The following is a 25,311-nucleotide window of genomic DNA, read 5'->3' as shown; positions in this document are numbered from 1 at the left end:
CGCACTGGAATCCATACAAAATCATGCGGAGAGGTTTGTTTTTTTTGGACTATACTTATCACACCAAAGTCACCGAACTCAAGTCAAGTCGTCGTATTCAAACCCTTCAGCAGCACCGCAAAACTGCAAGATTATGTCTTTACCATAAGGTCTATCACCTTCTCTGTCAACAGGCTAGTATCGTACCCTTGCATCGTTCGTCATCCCGCTTTGACCACGCAAAAGCAGTTCATCCCCCAGCAGCCTGCACTACCGCCCACACAAAACCATTTTTCGTTCAGACTGCAAAGAACTGGAATCACTTTCCTGCCTACGTGGTGCACCACTCCAGCCATACATTCTTCAAGGCATCAATAGAAACCACCATGTACTAGTTATACCCACCCCTCATGTTATACCCCTTATGGGGCATTTGAGGAACTAATAAATAAATAAATAAAATGAGAAAATATCATGGCAATATGTGTCTTGTCATTATCATCCGGCCGCCTATTATCAGTGTCTCAATGTAGGCAGAACAGCAGACACCATCCACACTTTTACGGCAGTCCCATAGAGCTCCTGAAGCTTAAAAAAACTAGCAGTATTACAGTCTTGTTTTCTTTATATAATGTAAAAAAGATAGCGCCACTACTGCCAGGGCACGTGCTAGGTAAGCTGGAGGAAGAGAACAAAGAAGGTCAGAATAAGAACAGCTGGCCTACTGAACAGGCGTTGTATCTATAATGTAAATGCAAGGTCAAAAGCGGTAGGAGTGTCGGTACAGAAGCAGCAAGAGCAAGAGGAGTATACGGGCAGCGTCGCAGCAGCAACCAGGCAGTCCCAGCTCGCGCTTTGCGCCAACGTGTCAATGTCGCTGCGATAGTGGGCGTTCTTCTTTACTACATATAGTCCCCCGTCAGAAAAACAGCGACTCACGGAGAACAAAGTACGAGTGGATCGTAATATGGCTTCAACCGCTGTACGTGAACGGTTTCACGACCCCGAAAGCGCTGGTCTGTGGATGGCATCACGGGTTCGATGATGTAGTTAACAGGTGAAGTCTGCGAGACAACGCGGTAGGGTCCCTGGTATGTTGAAACAAGTTTCGAAGAAAGGTCTGTAGGGACAGCTGGAACCCAAAGCCACACAAGGGTGTCCGGAACAAAGTTAGCGTACGGGTGGTTATCGTCACGCCGAGATTTTTGTGTCCATTGGTCGATGGTTGTGAACGACTGGGCGAGCTTACGGCATTCCTCAGCGCAGCGGGCAGCTTCAGAGATGGGTGTGGACTCGCAGGAATCGGGGTGGTTGGGCAGAATGGTATCTAGTGTGGTAAAAGGGTCTCGGTTATATAACAGGAAAAATGACGAAAAGTCTGTATTCGCTTGTGGAGCAGTATTGTAGGCGTATGTCACAAAAGGCAGAATGAGGTCCCAATCGGAGTGGATATCGGAGTGGAATCGACTTAGATATCATGTCGCCAAGGGTACGGTTGAATCTTTCCGTCAAGCCATTTGTTTGGGAATGATAGGCGGTGGTAGTCCGGTGAATGATACGGCATTCGACAAGGAGTGCGTTGACGACTTCAGAAAGGAACACACGTCCTCTGTCGCTGAGAAGTTCACGTGGTGTGCCGTGACGGAGAATGAAGTTCCGCAGGAGAAAAGATGATACGTCACGTGCTGTGGCAGCAGGCAAAGCGGCTGTTTTTGCGTGTCGCGTCATGTAGTCGACAGCGACAACGATCCAACGGTTTCCGGAAGCCGCGAATGGAAGAGGCCCGTACAGATCCATTCCAATGCAGTCGAAAAGCCTGGCTGGGCAAAGGATTGGCTGGATCGGACCAGAGGTGTGATGAGGCAGTGGTTTCCGTCGTTGGCACTGCGGGCATGACTGAATGTACTTGCACACAAAGGTGCACATGCCTCGCCAATAAAACCAGGAGAAAAGGCGAGCGTATGTTTTGAAGATGCCCGCATGTGCGCACTCAGGGTCAGCGTGGAAAGCTGAACATATTGCAGCACGAAGATGGCGAGGTATAACCAGTAACCACTTCCGGCCGTCAGACTTGTAATTCCTGCGATAAAGGAGGTCATCGCGGATCTCAAAGTGAACCGCTTGACGGCGCAATGTTCAAGAAGATGGAGAAGTCGACGGGTCTGAAAGGAATCGCCGAAGAGCGTTGATCCAGTCATCCTTACGTTGTTCAGATGCCATGTCGCAGTTTGCTGGAAATGCAACCGTTTTGTCCATGGCAGATAGACAGGCAGAGCTTTCCGATGATACAGGTGAACGCGATAGGGCGTCGGCATCAGTGTGACGTCGGCCAGGCCTGTAGACAACACGCATGTCAAACTCTTGCAACCGCAAAGCCCAGCGAGCTAAACGGCCGGAGGGATCCTTCAACATGGATAACCAACAAAGTGCATGGTGATCAGTGATTACGTCGAAAGAGTTACCATAAAGATACGGTCTAAATTTACCTTGGGCCCAAATAATGGCCAGACACTCCTTCTCTATAACAGAATAATTCTTCTCCGCTTTGCTGAGGGTACGGCTTGCGTAAGCGACTACGTACTCCTGGAATCCCGATTTGCGCTGCGCGAGCATGGAGCCGAGTCCGACACCGCTTGCATCGGTGTGTACCTCAATCGGAGCAGTGGTGTCAAAGTGACGCAAGATTGGCGGTGAGGTTAACAGGTGGCGCAACTTTTTGAAGGCATCATCACAGGTGGGTGACCAAGCATAACTTTTCGAGTCATTCCGTAAAAGTTCAGTCAATGGGGCGGTGATCATTGCAAAATTCCGAATAAAGCGGCGGAAATACGAGCAGAGGCCAAAGAAGCTGCGCTTATCCTTCAGAGATGAGGGTTTAGAGAACTCTGCAACTGCCTGAAGCTTGGCGGTGTCAGGAAGAATACCGTCTTTAGAGACAACATGGCCGAGGATCGTAAGCTGACTTGTGCCGAAGCGGCATTTTTTCAGTTTCAGCTGAAGGCCGGCGTCAGTTAGGCACTGTAGTACTTCATCTAGCCTGTGGAAATGCGTGGGAAAATCTGGCAAAAATATAACCACATCATCTAAGTAGCACAGGCATGTTTTCCCCTTCAGGCCACGCAAAAGATTGCCCATCATCCACTCGAATGTTGCGGGCGCGTTGCAAAGATCGAAAGGCATGACACAGAATTCGTAAAGGCCATCAGGTGTGACAAAGGCCGTTTTAAGCTGATCTTCAGGCGCCATGGAGACTTGCCAGGAGCCGCTCCGTAAGTCAATAGAAGAGAAGAACTCCGCACCTTGGAGGCTGTCAAGGGCGTCATCGATTCTTGGTAAGCGGTAAACGTCCTTTCGAGTTACTTTGTAACACAGAAGCGAATTGAGCCGTTCTTCTTCTTAACGATAACAACTGGAGATGCCCAAGGGCTATTCGAAGGCTGGATGACGCCACGCTTGAGCATGTCTGCTACTTGGTCACCGATAACCTGCCGCTCTGTCGCGGACACGCGATAGGGTCTTTGATGCAGTGGTGCATTGGTGCCCGTGTCGATGCGGTGACACACAGCTGATGTGCAGCGGCCGAGGGGACTATGCTGGCAGTCAAAGAAAGAACGGAACTTGTTCAGGAGTCGTAGACGCTCAGCACGTTGCGAAACGGTTAACGTGTCGGCGATGGAGCTGCTCAGTATGTCAGGTCTAGTAGTCTGCGGCGAAGAGGCACAGGTCAATCCAGCGACTTTGTGTTTGGCGAAAGAACCAGACGACATGTCAATAATTGCAGAAGGGTCGAGACTGTACACACGCCCGACGCACTCGTCCCGAAGTAGCGTTACAGTACATGACAGAAGATTTGAGATCAGCAGTCTGCTGACACCGTCATGAAGTTCCAAAAGGGCATGAGGTAGCGGCGAAGACTTGCGACGAAAGAAAATGGCAGATGGCGTGAAAAGGGCACTTGACTCAGCGAGCGCGTTGCAAGACACCATGGCAAAGGCAAAAGAGTGCGGCGGTATGATAACGTCTTCAGCAACAAATAGTTCGTCCTGTGTTTCACCAGCGTCATGTAAAGTAGCGTCACTAAACACTTCAAATGCAACCTCAGCGCACAAGCAGTCGATAACGGCCCTATTGGTGGAGAGGAAGTCCCAGCCCAAAATGAGGTCATAGGAGCAGGAATCCAAAACTAGTAATTCGACGACATAGATGAGGCCGTCAATCTCAATGCAAACAGTACAGGCAGCGGCTGACGTGACGTGCTCTGCGCTTGCTGTACGAAGCGACATACTTGCTTGTGGCATCATAACTTCTTTGAGCAAGCGGCAAAATCTGGCACTAATCACTGAAACTGTAGCACCAGTGTCGACAAGAGCGAGTGCGGCAACGCCGTCCACATATACGTCCAGTACATTCGTCGGTGAAGAGAGAGGCCTTGGCCTTTTTGCGGGTGTCGCAGTTCCTGCCCCTGGAACTGCGGCGATTAGTTTTCCCGCTCCGACGATGAAGGACGACGACGCATCGGTGATGGCGAGCGGCGTAGAGGTGATGACGAGCGGCGGTCAACAGGAGAGCGGTGGTCGGCGTACGATGACAACTGGTCGGGGGGCTGAGAGCCTGTTAACGAAGGGCGCTGTGGCACATAAGGGGCAGGTTCGAAGCTCTGGTGGTAGCTCTGGTGGTAGACAGGGACGCGTTGACGGCAGTGTCGCGCTATGTGGACAGGTAGGCCCCAGGCACAGCATATTGGCCGACTGTCGAGTGTACGCCATTGTTCACTACTCTGCAGCGACCTTGGCTGAGCGAACTGAAGATTGGGTCGCGGCGGCATGGTTGATGGCAGTGACGTAAAAGTCTGAAGAGGTGGTCGAGCGGCCACTTCAGCATAGCTTAGAGGTGCATTTACCTCGGCACAAGTAACAGGGGTCGGCAACGGTGAAGTGTCACGGGCAGATGGCAGAGCTGCGCAGACTTGCTCCTGGGGATGACCTGGCGAATGTTTGCTGGCAGAGGTGATGATGGTTGGCCGGCTGTTGATAGCAGCGATAGCTGACGAGCGACTCCAGCACGAACAAACTCCTTGATCTGCGATAGCAGGGGCTCAAGGTCAGAGTTGGTGGTTAGGCTTGAGAGTGTGTCGTCCGAGACGTTGGGGCGTCGCTCGAGAAGACGCTGTCGTCGGAGCTCGTCGAAACTCTGACACAACTCGATGAGCTCAAAGACAGTGACAGGGTTCTTTGAGAGCAGCAAAGGTGTCGTCGGAAATGCCTTTCATGATATGTCGTACCTTGTCAGTTCTGCCATCGTCGGGTCGACACGCCGGCAGAGGTCGAGGATGTCATCGATGTAGCTAATGAATGTCTCACTAGTTTGTTGGGACCAGCTTCGTAGGCGTTGTTCGCGAAGTTTGCGCACACCAGGGCGTCCAAAAACATCTGCAATGCAGGCTTTGAAGGTCGTCCATGTGAGAATATCCGCCTCATGGTTTCTGTACCATAGCTTGGCAACATCCGTTAAATACAACATCACAGTACCAAGCTTCGCGGGACCGTCTCATTTGTTAGTAGCATTGGCTCATTCATAAGATTCCAGCCAATCCTGAACGTCTTTCTCATCGGTGCCGCCGAAGCTGTCGGGTTCTCGCAAGAGCTGGGCACCGGGACAGCCCCTGCGTGGCGAAGCCGGTGGGGTTGTGAAGACAGCGTCGTCAGGCATGACGAACGGCAGCTTTCGGCTACGCAGTACCAGGACTGGGGAAGACCGCAGCACTCTCTATCAAAATATAATGTAAGTGCAAGGTCAAAAGCAGTAGCAGCGTCGGTACAGAAGTAGCAAGAGCAAGCTGAGTGTACGGGCAGCGTCGCAGCAGCAACCAGACAGCCCCATCTCGCGTCTCGCGCCAATGTTTCAATGTCGCTGTGGTAGTGGGCATTCCTCTTCACTACATATTTTACTTCTCGCCATTACAATGGCGCAGTCCGACAACTAAACCTTGCGGCTGAAACCACCAGTACGTGTCCTCGGGGGTCCTCGGCAGCGTGGGTCTCTCCAACCTGGAATGCCATCAACCCTTCCTCCATTATGGACTCCACGGCCTGACTGCTGCAGAACCTACCCATCGAACCATCTGCGAACGGCATCAATGCCTCTTCAACCTGACAGGAACCTCCCTACCCCTTGCATCTGAGACGGCGTACGGGCTCCATTTGTTCGGGAACGTCACGTATGCTTGACACAGATATCGGTCGCAAGACCCTTCCAAAGAGTGAGCCTTCAACGGATGTCATTCAGGCTTCCTTTGCATTTAGTGCCGCTGCCAACACAAGATGCAGCGTCCTGTTGCCAGGCACCAATGCCCACACTTCCCGCCGCGACGTCACACTCGGTACTTTATTGGCACGCGACGTCACACTCGGTACTTTATTGGCACATCAGTCGCTCAGGGGTGCCAGCCCATCTAAGTACTCTCGGCCAAGGATATCGCCGCAGTGATACGCTAATGAAAGAGTACTCCATGTCTTTTGACGTCGACCCCGCATTCGGTTTGCCTGAGAGCCCTGCCAAGCTTTTCCGAACCATCGCGTGACTCCGCGTCACAATCAACATCTTCACAGCGTCGACCTCAGTGCTCTTCCCAGCAGCCTTGCCAGCACTGCGCGTGATCGATGAGGCGTTGGCTGCAGCCGCCTCACAAGAACATGAAGAAGGCTCACCAGATAACTGCAGAAAGCTCTGGTACACCCTCACAGAGGTTTCCCACCAACTCAGCTGGCTTGCGTTGACATGCTTCAGAGTTTCGTCAGCCGTACTGCCATCACTGGCTGCCTTTGAACTCCCACACTTCCGCGGCTTCCAGAACGACGCCAACAACTCGATCACCACCACCAACGCTCTCAGAGCTCGCAACGCATGGACGCATGGACTAAAAAGCAGAAGTGGGGCATGGCCACAGATTGCCTCCGAAGTGCTGCCACAGCGTGACACAGATATGAAGGCATGAAGCAGCAGTCCTGGGCAGACAGGAGCACCAAGCTCATCACTGCGTTTATTGACTCCGATCTCACTGCCACCGCCCATTACAACCTCGCCACTATCGAGGACGGGCTCCAGAAATTCACCTCAACTGTGCAGCTGTACCCTGCAATACATCTGATGACCTATTGATAAAACAACCTGCGGTGAGCATGGAAACAGGCAACAAAATACTTACTGCAGTACCGATATCATATTTCACATTGAGAACCATCTCACAAGCTTTCTTGCCATCGATCAACACTACCTCCAAGTCAGAGCTCTCAAAGTTGCAGGCCCACAGCTCGTCTTTGCATCGAGACATGATGATCCGAACCCCTATATTAATACCACACCAGGCATCAGACTTCCAAGTGAATTTCAATAACCGCATAGACCTTCAGCCATTGCAACCAGATTTGACAGTGGGTAACAGGGAGACCCTTTCACACCAGTTGATGCCACTTTTGCAGACTTCGCGGCCGTCATTGGCCAAGAGTGCGAGCTCCATCATTGTGCCCTGGGCCAATAGAGCCAACATTGGCCATTTTGACATGTCGTGCGAACTTTCTGAGAATGGCAAGAGTGCCATTCCGGCTGCCGGCGTACCACCTGAACACCGCACGGGTCACAACCAACCTGTTGTCACTACACAGATCACCACGAATTGTTCGGACAGTGACCAGCTTCACCAAAACAACGGCATTCTAATTGAATACTCAACGACGTCGGAGTGAGTTTGAGCAATATTTGCGTTCACACATACAGGCATTGTACGAAGCCAGGAAACATCATTTTCCGCCGCCCTGATCGCAGAACAATGGAGAGCGAGGACAGCAAGCAAGATGCAGCCGTGTCGCACCATGATCACATCTTGCAGTCTTTCCGCGCTCACACACATTCTGTGTTGTGCATGTATTTTCCAGCTCGGCACGCACACATGCATAAATACCACATCGCTGCACTCAGGCGGTGTAGGTGTCTAGGAAGCGTCCTACGTCCATTACGTCGCATCCTAAGTCACCCACCAGAGACACTTCTGATCAATCTCGAAATGAAGTCGCAGTATGATTGGCACAGACCACCGAGGTGTCAATTTCACCCACCAGAAACAATTCTGGAGCTTGATTGCCATGCAGTGCTGCAGCGTGGCTGAGTGTAAAGAAGATAGCCCCACTACTGCCAGGGCACGCGCTAGGCAGACTGAAGGAAGAGAACGACGAAGGTCAGAATAAGAACAGCTGCTGAACAGGCGTTGTCTCTTACTTCTCGTCATTACAAAAAGTATTTCTCGGAGCACATGGTGTCCAACGAATGTCACTTCCTGTTTTTGCACGCAAATGATTAGTGCTCTGAAACCTGAGGGCGCTTGGACCGACAACTACTCACAAAAACATCTCAACAAAAAACTTCTCAATACCCATGGCGTCAATCAAGATTACTGTCATGCACCTAAAGACACTCCGCATACCATAAATGTTTCACACCCTTTTGTCAACACCCTTTTTTTTTGTATTAATAGAAAGCTCAAATGATGAATATGCAAAATAAAGACACAAGAACCGTGCTGTGGATTTGTGTGCGTGCATCATTTGCACAACCCACTGCAATTATTAGTAACCAACAAGGCCAATTTACACACTTATATTGCCTGAAAAAAATCCTTGCATCAAAGTTGCACCTCTTACTGAGTGCAAGATGCTGCATAAACATGTCGCCTGGTTTCGTTGCCATTATGCAGCTGCCCCACCAACACTCGTGTACATTAGCATTTTGGGAGGTAAATAAAGCTTTAATTCTTGTGTTTTGTCTGCAGCTGCCTTAAGTGGAGGCCAAGGAAAATGCTGCCCGTGCATTAAAAATCATAAGTAAAGTTCTCACTTTATAGGAACATAATATCTAAAGACGTTTACAACATGAGACATTTGCTTAAAGCGAGGAGCAAATGCTTTTGTATTCGCTGTGGCCAGAAGGACTTCTTTTTAGGCGAGCTAGTGGTCTAAGCATACTTAATAAGCAAATCACATCGGCCAACTAGTGTTGCACTGCTGCCACCAGCACAGTATGTTAATCACCTTAAGATTCAATGCAACACAACAAGGCTACTTTGAGCATCTGTGCAATGTTCATTTCTGGAACATAGCAAAAGACATGGCCTACTGAATAAAGTGAGCACTCACCGGAAGTGGGTAATCTGGTGCTCCAGAAGAATGCGCAATCGCTCCCTGACCTGAGCGAACATGTCCTTCTCCTCGACAGTGACGGTTCCGATGCCATCTGGCCTGAGGATTGGAGGCATTCAATGATCAAACATTTCGTTTGTGCAATATGCCTTCGCTGCACACCCAATAGCACATGTTCCATTCAGCATGCTGTGACCACACAGATGTAAGTGCAGGCTGCTTTCACATCTATAGCTGCCCATTCATAATTAAGATATCTGCCTTTGTTGACCTTGCAGTCAGTACGTTATTCCACATCTCAAGTACTTTGCACAACACTTTACAGCAATCAAACAAGGTAGCTCACATTGTGCCCCATACATCAAGAGAATCACAGATGTTTTTGTTGTCTTTATAAATTAGATTACCGCCAAACAGATTACCACCAACAGAATTAAAAGCCTGGATGCAATGGTGCTTCGAATGTCATTTTAATTAACTGAATTGTTTACATAGAAAAGGTTGTACCAAGCTTATGCAAAGGCTACTGCTACATTGATGTACTCTGCAAGTAAATGTTCAGGTGGACCAGGTATACATTGTTCTTGGGTGCAAGACGTAAGCAAGGCGCTAGTAGTGACAACAAAGTTTAGCATTGAATATAAACTCCTAAGATAAGCATCACTGAACAGAAAAAAAATAAATGCAATCCCTATGTCTCTTCTTTAGTATTCAATGAAAAATCAGCTAGACCAAGTGTTCATATAAAGTAGGTGTGACAAGCTGATGAGATGCCGCAGACGAATCCTGCTATCCTGAAGGAATCTTGCAGCGCTGACAAGAAAAGCAGCCTCGCGGGTGTCATCCAGTGATAACACTAGGGCACTTCTAGTGTGCATGCATGCGAAACTCATGCCAGCAGTGAATGCAGAATGCTGCCCTCACTAAGCACAGTGTTCATGCTGTCATCATGCACACAAGTAACAAGGCTGTTACTGCATGTCATAAAACATGCTGCTTTTGTACACTGAATGTCACAAGATTTAAAAACACTTATTTTTTCTGCAATTAATAAAACATATTGCTATGCTAAAGCAACAAATCGGGCAAAAAAAAATTTTTGTTTTCGGCACAGCTTGATGTCAAAATCGCAACCCTTCTCCCTTTTTCATTATCATAATAATCATCATCATCAGCCTGACTACGCCCATTGCAGTGCAAAGGCCTCTCCCATGTTCCACCAGTCAACTATGTCAAGTGCTTGCTCCTGCCACTTCAAACCCGCTATCTTATCTGCCCCTCTTTCTGTCTCCACTTCACCTGCTTCCTTTCCCGGAAATCCGGTCAGCTACCCTTAATGACCAGCTGTTATCCTGCCTATGTGCTATGTGCCCGGACAATGTCCATTTCTTCTTCTGGATTTCGATTATGATGTACTTAACAATCGTTTGTTCCCTGATACACTCTGCTCTCTTCTTGTCTCTTCGGGTTACACCTATGATTTTCCTTTCCATCGCTCGCTGCATGGTCCTCAATTTAAACTGAACCCTCTTTGTTAGCCTCCATATTTCTGCTGCATGGTGAAGTACCGGCAAGATGCAGCCGTTATATACCTTTCTCCTGAGGGTTAGTTGTAGGTTACCATTCATAATTTCAGAATGCTTCCTGAATGTGCTCCACCCCATTCTTATTATTCTAGTTACTTCAATCTCGCAGATCCGCTCCACGGTTGCTACCCGTCCTAAGTAGACGTACCCTTTTACAACTTCAGTGCACTGCTACCTATCTCGAGGCACTGGTCTCTTCCGAGGTTGTTGTACATTACTTTCGTTTTCTACAGATTAACTTTAAGACCTACCTTTCTGCTCTTCTTGTCAAGTTCAATTATCATGAATTGCAAATCGTCCTCCGAGTTACTCAGAAATGCAATGTCATCGGCGAAGCGCACGTCACTAAGGTATTCTCCATTGATTCTTATCCCTAACTCTTCCAATTCTAGGTCTCAGAAGATTACTGTAAGCTCACGGTAAATAGTATTGGAGAGATCGCATCTCTTTGTCTTACACCCTTTTTATTGGTATTCTGTTGCTTTCTTTATTAAGCACTACGGTCCCTGGCCATCTGCTGAGAGCTGCTGGTTTGTACTGGTTTCTGGTGGAATCAGCAACTAACCTGCTGGTTTCTAGGTGGTCGTACTGGTTTTAGCAGTGTGCTTACTGGTCTTCCGCTGGTTCCAGCAGGGTGCCTAATGGTTTTATGCTGGTCCCAGCAGGAAACCCATTGACTGTACTGGTCCCAGTCGAGTGCTTACAGGTTTTCTGTGTTGCTTTCAGAAGGTTAGTGGTTTTCTCTTGACATGCTGCTGGAACCAGCAGGTAACTTGTTGGTTTTCAGTTGGCTTGGCCCAGTCCCAGCAGTGAATGTACCAGTGACAAGATCGCATTGGGTGCATTTATAATTAAATATATCAAGGTGATTGATATAGCGAGCTTGTTTGTTGTGATAGTTGGCATTCACTTCTGTAGCGCGACAAATACAGGCAGGATAGCCCTCGCTCTCTCTCACAAGGAAAGTTCACAGGGAGACATTTACACCAAGGAAGTACTCAACTTATGCAAAACCCTGGATCCTCAGATGACAAATAAGGGACAAAGTTAATCATCTTTTAAAAGGAATTCCTGAACATATTTACGAATTCCTTATGACAAAAGATCGTCCAAAATATATTAGGTGACATTTTGTGTGCGGCAGGTATGTTCTCAATAACCAAAGATTGAACAGTGCCTCATTTATGCTGAAGGAATGACTGGCTGAAACAAGCCGGGCCCAAACCTTTTTGGCCCGCACCAGGTACAGGCTATATTTAAAAACACCAAGCCGGGCTCGGGCAGGCTGGAACATGGCGTTCTCTAGACCTGGGTTGGAGGGTTGAGCGAGGGTTGGAAAAAATTACTTGTGGCAGAGCGTCTGCCCAAGAACAACCAATGGGGAAGCAGTGACGTGGAGAGCACGTGACTGCAGGGATAGCAGATGACATCTGCTGCATCGAGCTGTTCTCCCTTATTCTGTGCCTATCGTTCTCAACGGTGCTTCTATCAAAGCAAACAAGTTGTTCGCACATATCATTTTGTTCTGTTATATTCTCGTCGAACCGCGACGGCACCAATATAGGTTCGGACAGGGGGACACTACAGCACTACGCACATGTTGCTGTCTTTGTTTACTACTCTCGCCCAACGCCTTCACAGTTTTCTTCCTCTGTATGGCCACATGACAAAAATGCCATCACTTCTTTACTGGAGTGCTCTTAAAAACAGAGACCTTCTCCAACCCACAATAGCACGCCTGTCCGGACGGTGCACCGCCACTTTCGAGCCTTTGAGAACAAAGGCCACCGACAGTCCTGTGAACCTCAAAAGCTGACTCTTTAGTTTGCTTTTACCTGGTCACGTTTACGAGCGTGCCGCAACATTTAGGTGGTAAATAGATGGACACGAAAAAATTGGCCCCGTATCTGCATGTTTCATTGCAAATGTCGTCAAAAAGACGAGTCTTGGATCTGAAGAGAGTGAACAAAGCGTTTATTTGATGTTCTGCGTGAGCAAATTGGTAAATTGTATTCTTGACGTGCTGCGTTAGTCGCGACCTGTGCAGTGAAGACGAATGAGCGCATTGAGGCACGTTAGACACGAGCGCTATCCAGCAGTTATCTTCGAAAACGAAGGAAGACGTGTGCGCCCATCTTGGAGGCGATAAGGTGTAGAACGCAAAGCGACGGGCAGGCGCCACCTCCATGTCGTCTTTGCAAAGCGTTGAAAACACTTACCTTTTTTGAGCATCGAGTTGCATTGTGATAAACGCTTTGGTCCTTAAAATTACTTATGTATGCCTTCTCTAGTATAAAGATATGCATAGAAAATATTGGCATGTTGTTATGGTCCCTCAGATTTGTGCAATAATTGCTTTTTAATTTACAATCGCAAACGTATGAAACTTGAAACTTGAGCAATATTGGTAGGCGCTGCGAATGGGGCTGGCCGTTTGGGGCATCCTTTGGTGCAGTTTGAGGTATCGTTACGACAGACAAAAAGACAAATGTACAGATGGACAGACCAAAATATTTGCGTCTGAGTACCCCAAGAAAGACTATCGTCTTTCATAAACCTGATTACTGAAGTTGTTTATAATCACACTTCAATACGCCGTACATCTTCATATTTCAAGATTTAGGCGCACAAAAATCGAGCACAAATGTAGAAGGCTGGAGCAACTAAGAGCGACTGAGAAAAAGGGAACCCGCATTTCACGTGTTTTCCCCATCTATCGCGGTGTACTGAAGCAGTGCACGCCTCTCAAAAGCGGTGCATGTGAGACGAACACGCTTCTGCGCGTCCTTCTGTCGCTCATTGCTGCGAACATCGCCGCTCAGTCGCTCGCATGTGAAACAGGCTTGTGGCGACACAGTGCACACAAACCGGCACGACTCAGCCTCATGCTGCAACACACGTCCGATAAGAGACAGCACCACCACAGCGTCACCAAAGACTGACGTCATCATCGGAGGCTATAAATCCAAGGTGCCAAGCTCGTTTTCTGACCATTCGAGCGCAACATCGGCATGCTCACCGCACTAATAAACAGTTATGTTTCTATTAGGATACGTCCTTCCATCATCGCAGCATCCCACATCTGGTGACTCGTAAATCAATTTAACCGCACCACCAAGTCCTCTCTGCTCTGAGAGAGCAAGTACAACAATTTGCACAGCAACTGCAGGCCTAGCAACAGGTGCTTGAGCAGCAGTGCGTTACCACTGAGTTATATTCGCACCATGATTTTGCTGCAAACGACTTAGGCCATACCCTCCAAAGCTCCATTCCAGCGGTTGCTGTCAACACAGGCACTGCTGCTACCACGGCTGTTGCCAACCTGGACGTCGGCCATGTCACTGTCAAGCTGCCCCTATTCTGGGCGGAATCGCCCTAAGTATGGTTCGCCCAAGTTGAAGCCCAGTTCTCCTTGGCAGGCATAACACACGATCGGACCCGCCACAATTACGTCATCGCAAACCTGGATGCCCACTAGAGCAACGAGGTCAGTCATATCTTATCAACCCACCGTTGGCCAACGTTTACGAACGCCTCAAGACAGCTCATACTTCGCATTTCAACCACAGATGTACAGAACGTGTGACAGCTGGTGATCGCATAGCTTGCTGAGCACAAACCTTTACAGCTCTTCCGTCACATGCGTGCTCTCACGGGCAACATGAAAGTTTGAGGATTCTTTTCTGCAAGCACTCTGGCTTCAACGACTTTAACCACATGTCCAGACAGTTATGCAGGCTCGACTTAGGCTACCTCTCGATGACCTTGCAGAGATCGCTGATTGCGTCATCAATGTCTTTCTGCCGCAGTTGTCACCCACCATCCAGGCTATCGCCGTTCCCCTGAGCACCACGGAGCTTGTGCACAGTATTGACGATATCAATCGACAACTCAGCTGCACTTAGCAATGCGTCAGTGAACAACTTTTAACAAATCAGTGATACCAATCACAAAGCAGTGAATGTAACACCGCCTCGTCACAGCCGCCTTCTGAGCACGAGTGGTGCTACTACCATTGGCACTTTGGTTACAGAGCCCGGCAATATTGACCACCCTGCTCAGCCAAAAAGATACACTAATGGCAGCTGTTGGAGACAACTGCAAGCCACCAACCTGGAAGCCGTCGCATCTTCGTAACCGACCAAATCACGAAGCAGCGTCACCTGGTCAGCAGCGGTTCGGACATTTGCTGCTACCCGAAATCCCACCTTCAAGGTCCTCACCCACCAACATTTTTCGAACTCAGCGCGGCGAACCAGTCCACAATCAAGACCTATGGCTCGCAGCGCCTGCGCATCCAGCTCAAGAGCCTACGCCGCGACCTTCACTGGAATTTTTCATTGCCAACATTGCCAAGCCATGACCACGGTATACCCATTAATATCCCAAAAAGAACACTGGGCACTTCCATAATCCGCTTGCTTGGCAACAAAGTTTGATTTGAGGGAACGCGGCCTTTGCCCCAACGCATCTCTGATCTGCAAAATTACCTTCCCCCCACCACCGCTAAAGACCTTCGCTGTTTCCTCGGCATGCTGAGCTTCTACAGGCGTTTGTTGCCCCATGCAGTCGAACACCAGGCTCCTCTCCTCAATGTTTCAGCTGGGCTATGAGAAAACCATCCCGTCACGTGGACACCGGCATTAGTGGAAACCTTAGAAGAATGCAAAGCCCCCTCTGCATTGCCACGCTCTTACCCATCCCTCTCCAGACGCTCCTGTAGCACAGCATCAGTGGCAGCCAGCCGGCTGAGAAAAAAGATGACAAGTGCCCTAGGCTCATGGCGCCTAGAATGTTCGCATGCTTCTGGCTGGCGGAATGCCACGGCCGCTGCTCTACTTCGGCAGCTCACTTCCTCCCTGAGTCGTATGCCTTCATTCTTTCATTAAACCTGAGACGACGGTACGTTTACGTAAGAAGCCGTCACGTCGCTACACTCCCTTGGGACTCGTCCCGAACACATCTAGCTTCTCAATCGGCGCCGCCCTCATGCAACGTGTGGACAACACTAGGCATCCCTTGACTTTCTTCTACAAAAAACTCGCAACTCCAAAAACTAGCCCTTCAACCACCGATTCCCTTGATGAAACTATGACCACCACCATGACAAGTTTTCCAGCCTACTACAGAGAACTTCTGGTGACATATGAAGCACTGCAACACTTTTGCCATATTCTCGAAACACAGAACTGCAACCACAAGCCTCTTACTTACGCCTTCTCAACGTCGCAACAAACTTTCGCATGTTCAGCAAAACTAACTGTCGTTCATCACAATTAACCACTGATATCCAACATGTCAGCGGAAAAGACAACGTGGTCCCAGACAAGCTTTCACATGTAGCAGCCATCAGCCCAGTGCAGATAACAGTGAACGTTCTCGCCAGTGCTCAGACCACAGATGCCAAACTACAGGAACTTCTCAAGGACACGTCTTCATTACAGCTGTAACAAGTCTCCATTCCAGGATCGTCAACAACAATTTGTTCCAACATGTCAAAAGGACAAAGCAGGCCCTACGCACCCCTGTCTCATCGCCATTGTCTTTTAAACCAGCTCCACAACCTCGGTGATCCAAGCATATGCGCCTCTACACGCCTCGTGGCTGACCGCTATGTCTGGCCTATCATGCAGCGTGATTGTCGAACCTGGGCGCGCTCCTACATTCACTGCCAATGAGCTAAAATACCAGGCACTTAACGTCACCTTTTGGAATATTCCCTCAGCCTTCTGGTCTGTTCAAGCATGTCCACCTCGACATCATAGGGCCCTTTTCTTCGGCTCAACCCTACCGCTACTGCCTCACCGCCATTAACTGTTACGATCGATGGCCAAAAACATGGCCCCTCGAGGAAATCTCCGCAGAAGACATCGCCTCTGCCTTTTTCAGCGGCTGGATTGCCTGTTTCGGTGGCCCCAGATGCGTAACCACCGACCAAGGATGATAGTTTCAGTCTCACCAATTCAGGCTCCTCGGGCTTCAAACGCTTGAGGACCACCAGCTGTCACTCCTGCGCCAACGGAACGATCGAGCATTTCCACCGACAGTTCAAATCCGTCATTAAGTGCCACCCGGTCTCAAGCTGACTCGAGGCCACCCTAGCTGTCATCCTCGGTCTCCACACCACCTTCAAGTCGGACATCCGCCCTACACCAGGAGAACCAGTCTACAAAGAACCACTCTATCTCCCGAAAAATTTCTCGTAGCACTGCCATCCGGCACTACAACGTCTGATCCCACAGACTTCATTGCCTGGCACCGACGCACCATCACCGCCTTACGTCCATCACCTGCAGCCCATCATAGCAAATACCAACACCTTGTGTGTTCAAGCAGCTATTATCAAGCACACATGCTTTTCTCTACGACGACACAATCTGCAGGCCGTTTCAGCCACCCTATAGAGGACCCTACCTGGTGTTGCAGTGCGACGACAAAAACTTCACTCTATGCCTGAACGAAAACAACGTCCGCATCGCGATTGACCAGCTCAAGCTTGATACATTGCTGCAAACAAACCGGGCAGCGCCACTCTATCCACAGGCATCTATCCACAGCTGCCGAGGTCGCAGCCCACTCCTTTTACCAAATTTCTACAAACCTTGAGGACTCTGGACACGCGGGGGCGGGGGGGGGGGGGGGGGGGTTGATGTGGCGACACACTGCACACAAACCGGCGTGACTAGGCCGCATGCCCCAACGCACGTCCGATAACAAGTAGTACTACTACAGGCTGACGTCGTCACTGGTGGCTATAAACCCAAGCTGGCAAGCTCGGAAAATAATTGGTTTTTAACTGTTCGAGCGCAGCGTCAGCATGCTCGCCGCGCTACTGTTACCATACTATTGACAATTGTTATGTTTCCTGTTGAGATGCATCGTACCATCAATGCGACATCCCACAGGCTTAAAAAGATATTTCGCATAGTTTGCACTTAGCACTGACTACACTTCAAGCAAAAAGCCAGATTAGGGCTCTCCACCACGGGGAGTGAGCACTCTTTTTTCTGGAAAGAGACAGCAACTGTCAACTACATTGTGCTTTCTGTTTGTCAAAAATTATTATATAAACAGTAAAAGATGCCGACATATATAGCTTCAAAAGTGCATATATAAACGTCCTAAAGCACTTCCTCGAGTTGCTTTGTAGAGTGCCGACAGTGAGAAACGTCAACTACATTGTGCTTTCTGTTTGTCAAAAATTATTATTTAAACAGTAAAAGATGCCGACATATATAGCTTCAAAAGTGCATATATAAACGTCCTAAAGCACTTCCTCGAGTTGCTTTGTAGAGTGCCGACAGTGAGAAACATTCATTAAAACATTCCATACAATAAACATGAGAGAAAAGTATATAAGCCAAGGTTCGATCACGATGTTAAGTAAGGAATTTGACTACTATAAAAGCAGGTGTTGTAATCTTGCTGTAGGTGTGCGAGGTCAGTCTCAAGCTTGCTTGTCGTTTTTTATTTTTCCTGTTTATTTGATGACATGTTCTTGAATATGGGTACTTAATTTTATCTCGTTGGTATTCGGGTTCACCGCAGGGGCGTCTGCATTTCTCGGAGATAAAAGTGCATTTCACACTTTCTAGTAAAATAGTTGTGGGTTAGCATTCATGGTGTCTATTTCTTTCTGGTCAGTGTGTTGCACGAAAATGTCATGAAGCAGCCCCAACTACCTCTATAGTCAGCATTGCTGCTAAGATTTCGTTATCGAGAAAAAAGACATCTCTTAGAACTGGTTGAAACAGCGCTCCGCTCGGGTGCCTTGTGACTTTGCATCAAATGCGGAACACTGAGATGCGCCGCTTGTCAGCACTCCGGCTTGTCTAGTGCGTCTCACAAGCATGGATGGAGTGAACCTTCCATGTTTGCCTTTGCGCAGGCATGCAATGTCCTCCTTGTCACAAAAATTATTTAAATGTGGCACGTACTAAACTGCTTGTGAAACAAAGACCACGCTGTGCATAGAGTTGTACAGGGCGATCAGTGAGAACTAACGTGCAGGAATAATTTGTTTCTGCCTTCAGCATCTGCTGGGATAATGCGTTTGTTTGTACATAAACTCATGCCTCAGTATCTCTTTTACAAATTGGCAGACCGTTCACACTTTTACACCATGCCCACCCTTGGCTCTAGCTAATTGGTACCAAAATATGGTACAAAAAACGCTGTGACGCACAATGCTAGAGACTCACACAGTTCGAACTGCATTTCTCTAAGATGATTTCAAGAATAAGAAAGGTTCTTTTTCTTTACGACCGATCCGAGTGTTGGACATAACAAGACATCATTCAGCTAGTCTCAGAAAGCCAACCTACTTCATAACTCATCTCTGTGCTAAAACTACAGAATTTAACAAACTTCATTTCTTTTCCCAGCGATATTTTACGTGGCTAGGGCGTTCTGTATATACTCAGAAAACCCCATACCATGTCCTCTAGAAAGCTGTGCTTAAAAAGACTCACAGGGTACCTTATACATGCGCCTGAGACAACTTAAGAGCAAGAGCTATTTTGTTTTTAAAGAGATAGCCATTATATGGACATTCTCTACTGCTTTTTCCCATCGCCATGGGTGTAGCCATAAATTAAAAAAAGAATTGTGAGAGGGGGGGGGGGGGGTTGCACCTGGATTTGAAGGGTCGGAGGAAGGTGCAGGCAAAAGGTCATTGTGCGCTATATATGCCATGATAAAGAAAAAAAATAACAGCATATCTACAGGGTGAATGATGGAGAGTGGGGCGAAGCTGCTACTCTCCTCCTGCCATTTCGGCCTCCTGTTGTTGAACTGCAGAGTCCTCGCGGCGTGCTTCTGCCTCGCGCACCTGCACGTCAAAGCCCCTTCTTCGAGCGCAAGCCGCCGCCACCATAAGCGCGCTGCTCAGCAGCCTTGTTCATCTTCCCTTGCCGAGCGTCTGAATGGGTGTGCACGCCATAACGGTGCTTTTATTGTATTATAGAGCGCGCCCTGGCGTACGGAGCCACCCAATACCACGCGATCATAGTCACCCGATCGTCTTTCTCCTCTTTCCTACTTGTGACGTCAATCCTTTTTTTCTACAAGTAACGCCTTCTAGTGGCGTACTATTTGCATTTTTCAGCATATAGTACAAGTACCGCTTTTTATGGCTAGTTCCAGAATTAATCAGGGGCGGTTACCCACAACGGGGACGCACAAGCCACGCCATAAGGAGCTTCACCCCTAATAAATTTCAGAGGTAGAGAGGGTACATTCTCGATGTACCCTCCCGCCCTGGCTACGTCACTGGTCGTCATAATTTGTGTAATGTACCAATCGATAGCATCCCACGGCGCAATGTGTGCTTCACGCGCGGATAAAATAGCACGGGCGGGGGCGACGAACGCGGCTAAAGCAGAGATAAAAAAACTACCTATCTCTTTTGCACTGAGGACGAATGTGATAACATCACCCCGCGTGCCAGGCCTCCCATCGATTGTTACTGAAGCAGGGAGGAATGTGCCGCCAGTGTCCAAGGAGCAGGAAGGAGGTCCGAACGCGAGGGCAGGAGGCGTTGTTATGAACCTGACCACTGGCACGCGCGATGTTCACGGCTGGTATACCCTTCTACTTTGTGTTCTCAACGCGAACAGACTGTGCGAAAAGTGCTTCGCTTTCTAGAGCGGCGATATAAGGACACGCACAGAGCCTTGATCGTAAGGCGGCCACACCATCATCGTGCCATTTCAGAGATTCACTGCTACGGGCCGTTCATGCTGTACAGATAGAATCACACTGGTCTAGAGCAGAGAAGCACGTGCCTGTCGACAGGGTTGTTGGTTGTGGCTTCTATTTCACGTTAGCTACAAGCACCCGTTGATGCTCACAGTACAGCACAAGGGCCTAACACTCAGTATGAACATGTTTGATAGCATTATGGCATCTCTCTTTACGTATTTCTGAATAAAACACCAGCCGGAGCAGCCGGCCAGGTGCTCCAGACAAGTCTTATTTCATCTGTACATGCATCTGAGAGCAAGAGATGCTCCGGAGGTCTCTAGTCACCCAAATTGCGGATATCAAACACCACACGTGCCGCAAGTTTCTGCGATTGTGCAGACCTTACAAATGGCAACCCTACCGCTAGCACTTCTCAAGGATGACGTCAAGCCATATTATTTGGTATAATAATACAAATTGTTGGTATCCCATTCATTGATAAGAGTGTAAGTGAAACTAACAAACTGTATCCTTTAGATCCTACATCGCGTGACTCAAAAGAACGCTGGCTAAAGGGACAATAATCACTCTATAAGTGCCGATACTTTCGTGCTGTCAGTTATCTGAACGCGAGGTAGACGCTAGTCGCACAGAAAGTTCACGAGCAATCTCATCATGCCTCAAGATAGCACATGCCAGCAACTGCAACCTTCAAGCGACGCAGCAGTCTCCCCTCCCTTAAAAATGAAACAATGAATGTGATGCCTTAAAGTCCAATTTTCACATTTTTTTTTTTTTTCAACTCTCAGCTATTGACCCTGGAAAGCCAGAGGTGGACGCGTAACAAGGTATAGCTTTATAGGCCTTCCGACGCCAGAGACACCAGGGATGGCCTCACTTCTGAAAGCTGCACGTATTAAAACCGAATTGCCCCTGCTACAACTAGGAGGCATGTTTATGGCCTCAATATAAGCTGTGCGCATTAAAACAGAATTTCGGCTGCTCTGGCCAGGAGGCATGCTTTTATTATTTGATGACATTTAAAAAGAAAGTACGTCAGAATTTTCAATTCAGAACCTAGCAACCTAAACTCGAGTTTGAAAGTGCAGTGTTTTTAGGGTCTTTTACTGCCACAACGATTATAAATGGGGATGTGCTAATCAAAGCAATTACGAAACAGCTTTTCTGTATTATAATGCATAGATAAAGTATATTAGAGGAAAAATGTCAATGCCTTCCCACCATTCACGTGTTCTTCTGCAGCCGCGATGCACGGTAAATTAGATCGCGATGTTCAGACATGGACGTGATAGACATTCCGGCAACAAGCAAGCAATTAGTTGTGAAGAATGCTTTATTACATGCCGCAGAACTCTTCAATCGAGCTATCAGCAGCATTCCTTGAAAGGACAACGTCCGCCAATGAATCACCGCTGCCACAGTCTCACGCTACCGATTGGACTAGACGTCATGAGCCCCTATGGAGAACGCATTTTGCCATTAAGCGGACTTGCACAACAAAGTTGCGTCGGCACCAGACATAGCATCGTGGATTTTAAGACGAACGTGCGACCACCGTTTTTTTCAGCATAATAAAATAGGTACATGGTTGTGACTTCGGTGGTCCCGAGAACAAGGTGCATATCTATTGATGCGCCGGCGTGGCTCACTGAGAGTGGGATCACTGAGGTGGTGTTGCCTTGTTTTCACACTCAGATTTCACCATTTCAATCCCCACTGGTCCCCCTGGAGTTGAATCAGTTTAGTGCAAGCTTCTGATAAACAAGAATACTTTAATTACATGTAGTCTATACCACCCTCTGATGGTTCGAGACAAAATACTTACAAAAAACGTAATCGAACAATCATCGAGCCCTTGGGCATCTCCCATGATATAAGTAAAGAAGAAAGATGGCTTATGGCATTTCTGCGTTGATTATCGCCACCTCAACAAAATTACTAAAAAAGACGTGTACCCTCTACCACGCATTGACGATGCCCTCGGTTGCCTCCATGGCACCACCTTTTCATCTCTCGACCTCCGATCTGGCTACTGGCAAATTGCTGTAGCCAGATCAAGAAAAGACCACCTTCATTACCCCTGAGAGCCTTTACCCATTCAAGGTCATGCCCTTCGGTCTCTGCAACGTTCCAGCGACCTTCGAGAGAATGATGGACATGCTCCTACAAAGATTTAAATGGTCCACATGCTTGTGTTACTTGGACGACGTGATCATTTTCTCAACTACGTTGGCAACTCACCTTGAATGCCTTTCGACCATTCTACCGATATTTCGACGGGCCGGCCTGCAGCTCAATTCCTACAAGTGCCACTTCGGTCTTCGACAGATTACCGTGTTGGGTCACCTTCTTGACACTGCCAGCGTACGACCAGACCCGGCAAAAGTACACGCTATAACACTTTCCAGTCCCAGTTCTGTCCATGATGTTCGCAGTTTTGTGGCCCTCTGCTCCTACTTTTGCCGGTTCGTGAAAAACTTTGCGGCACTCGCACGGCCACTCACCAACCTTCTCAAACAAGATGTCCCATTTTTTGGGGGCCCTCTTCAAGCTGACGCCTTCTCTCAGATAATCACCGCTCTAACGACACCTTTTATTCTTGCACATTTCAACCCCGATGCTCCCACAGAGGTGCGAACAGACGCCAATGGTCACGGAATCGGTGCAGTTTTGGCGCTAATTCAACGAGACAACGACCGTGTAATGGTGTATGCAAGCCGTCTGCTTTCAAAGTCTGAACGCAATTACTCTATAACAGAACGGGAATGTCTCGCCCTTGTCTGGGCGGTTTTGAAATTCCGTCCTTACTTGTATGACCGCCCTTTCCGTGTCATCACAGATGATCACGCGCTGTGTTGGCTTTCTTCTCTGAAGCACCCCACTGGACGACTTGGCCGTTAGGCATTACGCCTACAGGGGTATTCCTACTCGGTTGCTTATAAGTTTGGACATCTACATCTGGACACCGATTGCTCATCCCGCTACCATGTTGATCAGCCCGACGAATCAGACATCGAGCCTAGCCTCTGCGTCACGCCAATGTCACAGTTTCTTCAGATTGGTGATAAACAACGTCGTGATGCTTCCCTGCGACAACTTATTGACCGTCTCGAATCTGCTCCGAACGACGCGTCGCTTCGCATTTACGTCGTTCTGAATGGCACGCTGTACCGTAGTAGCCTCCAGCCAGATGGCCCTGAGCTCCTTCTTGTCGTACCGAAACATCTGCGTTCAACCGTGCTGCACGAGCTTCACGATGAACCAACTGCTGGTCATCTGGATGTATCTCGGACGTATGACCGTGTGTGTCGCTGCTTCTTTTGACGCGGTCTCGCCAGGTTCGTTCGCCGTTATGTGTCCTCTTGTGATAAATGCCAACGTAGGAAGCGACCTACAGCACCCTTCGGCTGGACTTCTTCTACCGATCTCCATCCCAACTGAACCTTTCTTCCGTGTTGGTATAGATCTTCTCGGTCCTTTTCCTGAGTCGAAATCGGGCAGCGAGTGGGTCACCGTTGCTGTAGACTATGCGACTAGGAATGCTATCACTCGAGCGCTCCCCACCAGCACCGCTACTGACGTTGCGGACTTTTTGCTCCACGATGTCATCCTACACCATGGCGCTCCTCGCCAATTACTAACGGATCACGGCTGCGCATTTTTGTCCCGAGTAATCGACGATCTTCTGCGCTCTTCCTCGACGCAGCACATGTTGACCACTTCCTACCATCTCCAAACAAATGGCCTTACCGAACGGCTAAATCGCACCCACACGGACATGCTTGCGATGTATGTGTCCTCCGACCACCATGACTGGGACCTGGCGCTACCTCACGTGACCTTCGCGTACAATTCTTCGCGCCACGACACTACTGGTTATTCAACCTTTTATTTGCCCCGTGGTCCGACGTTACCACTCAACATCCTACTTCCAATCACTACAACGCCGTCAACCGAATATGCTCGCAACGCTATTGCTCGTGCTGACTACCCACGTCAAATCGCCCGCTCTAGACTTTCGGCTTCGCAAGCCACCCAGAAAGCCATCTACGACAGCCGGCATGTTGACGTTCGCTTCTCACCCGGTTCTCTCGTTCTCCTGTGGTGCCCAGTTCGTCGAGTTGGCTTATCAGAGAAGTTGTTGTCTCGCTACATGGGTCCTTACCGTATTATCCGCCAGGAAACCAACGTCACCTATGAGATAATTCCTGCATCTGAGACGACAAGCCTGCCTGCAACCACACCCAGTGATGTTGTGCACGTCAGCAGGTAAAAACCTTACCACCTGCCTACTGAAAACCATTATTATTGTGCACCTAGACCGCGCTTTCAGCACTTGGGGGGGGGGGGTAATGCTACGAAGCTGACATATCAGCCGTCAGAAGACAACAACGAGGAAGTGGTCTGTCGATTGAGCGTGCTGTCCTCCATCTTAGTTGATGCTATACGCATCAGTGTCAATATATGTTCTAAATAGACACGCCACGTGTCATTTTTACGTAACAATATTTCACATTTTATGCCCAAACATCACCTTGACAATACAAATTTAATCCTTCTAGGCGACTTCAATGCTTCTGGTATTCACTGGCCGTCATTTACGCATTCCACCTCTAGTACCATGCCTGCAGAGATTTGGCTACTTTTTCGTTTTCGCATAATATTGTCACGGGGTGAGAGTGGGCCACGGTATAGCAAGGAGAGGTGACTCAACGCGGTGAGCGAGCGCGGCGAAACTTGGTTGGGCGCGAATGTGTGCGCTCGTAGGTGGCGCTGCGCGAACAGGGGCTATGTACTGCAAGTCTTCAGTTGCCACAGGCATGAAATGCGCCTCGCACTGTTCCGTATAAAGC

The 25,311-nt window shown here is 48.7% G+C and overlaps 1 protein-coding gene and 1 long non-coding RNA gene across 2 annotated transcripts in view; one reads left to right on the top strand and one right to left on the bottom strand.

The window, feature by feature from the left end:
- Positions 1 to 25,311, bottom strand: part of Cadps (calcium-dependent secretion activator 1) — a 721,673-nt gene that overhangs the window by 477,657 nt on the left and 218,705 nt on the right. Inside the window, exon 16 of the mRNA XM_075882731.1 lies at positions 9,165 to 9,266. Within this exon, the coding sequence (XP_075738846.1) occupies positions 9,165 to 9,266 (102 nt within the window). The remainder of the gene's footprint in view (positions 1 to 9,164; positions 9,267 to 25,311) is intronic.
- The window catches only part of LOC142784064 (uncharacterized), a 127,321-nt gene that overhangs the window by 71,220 nt on the left and 30,790 nt on the right, over positions 1 to 25,311 (top strand). The window lies entirely within an intron of this gene.

This window comes from Rhipicephalus microplus, unplaced genomic scaffold (assembly GCF_043290135.1).
Source record: "Rhipicephalus microplus isolate Deutch F79 unplaced genomic scaffold, USDA_Rmic scaffold_13, whole genome shotgun sequence".
NCBI lineage: Eukaryota > Metazoa > Arthropoda > Arachnida > Ixodida > Ixodidae > Rhipicephalus > Rhipicephalus microplus.
This window is presented reverse-complemented; position numbering and strand designations above follow the sequence as displayed.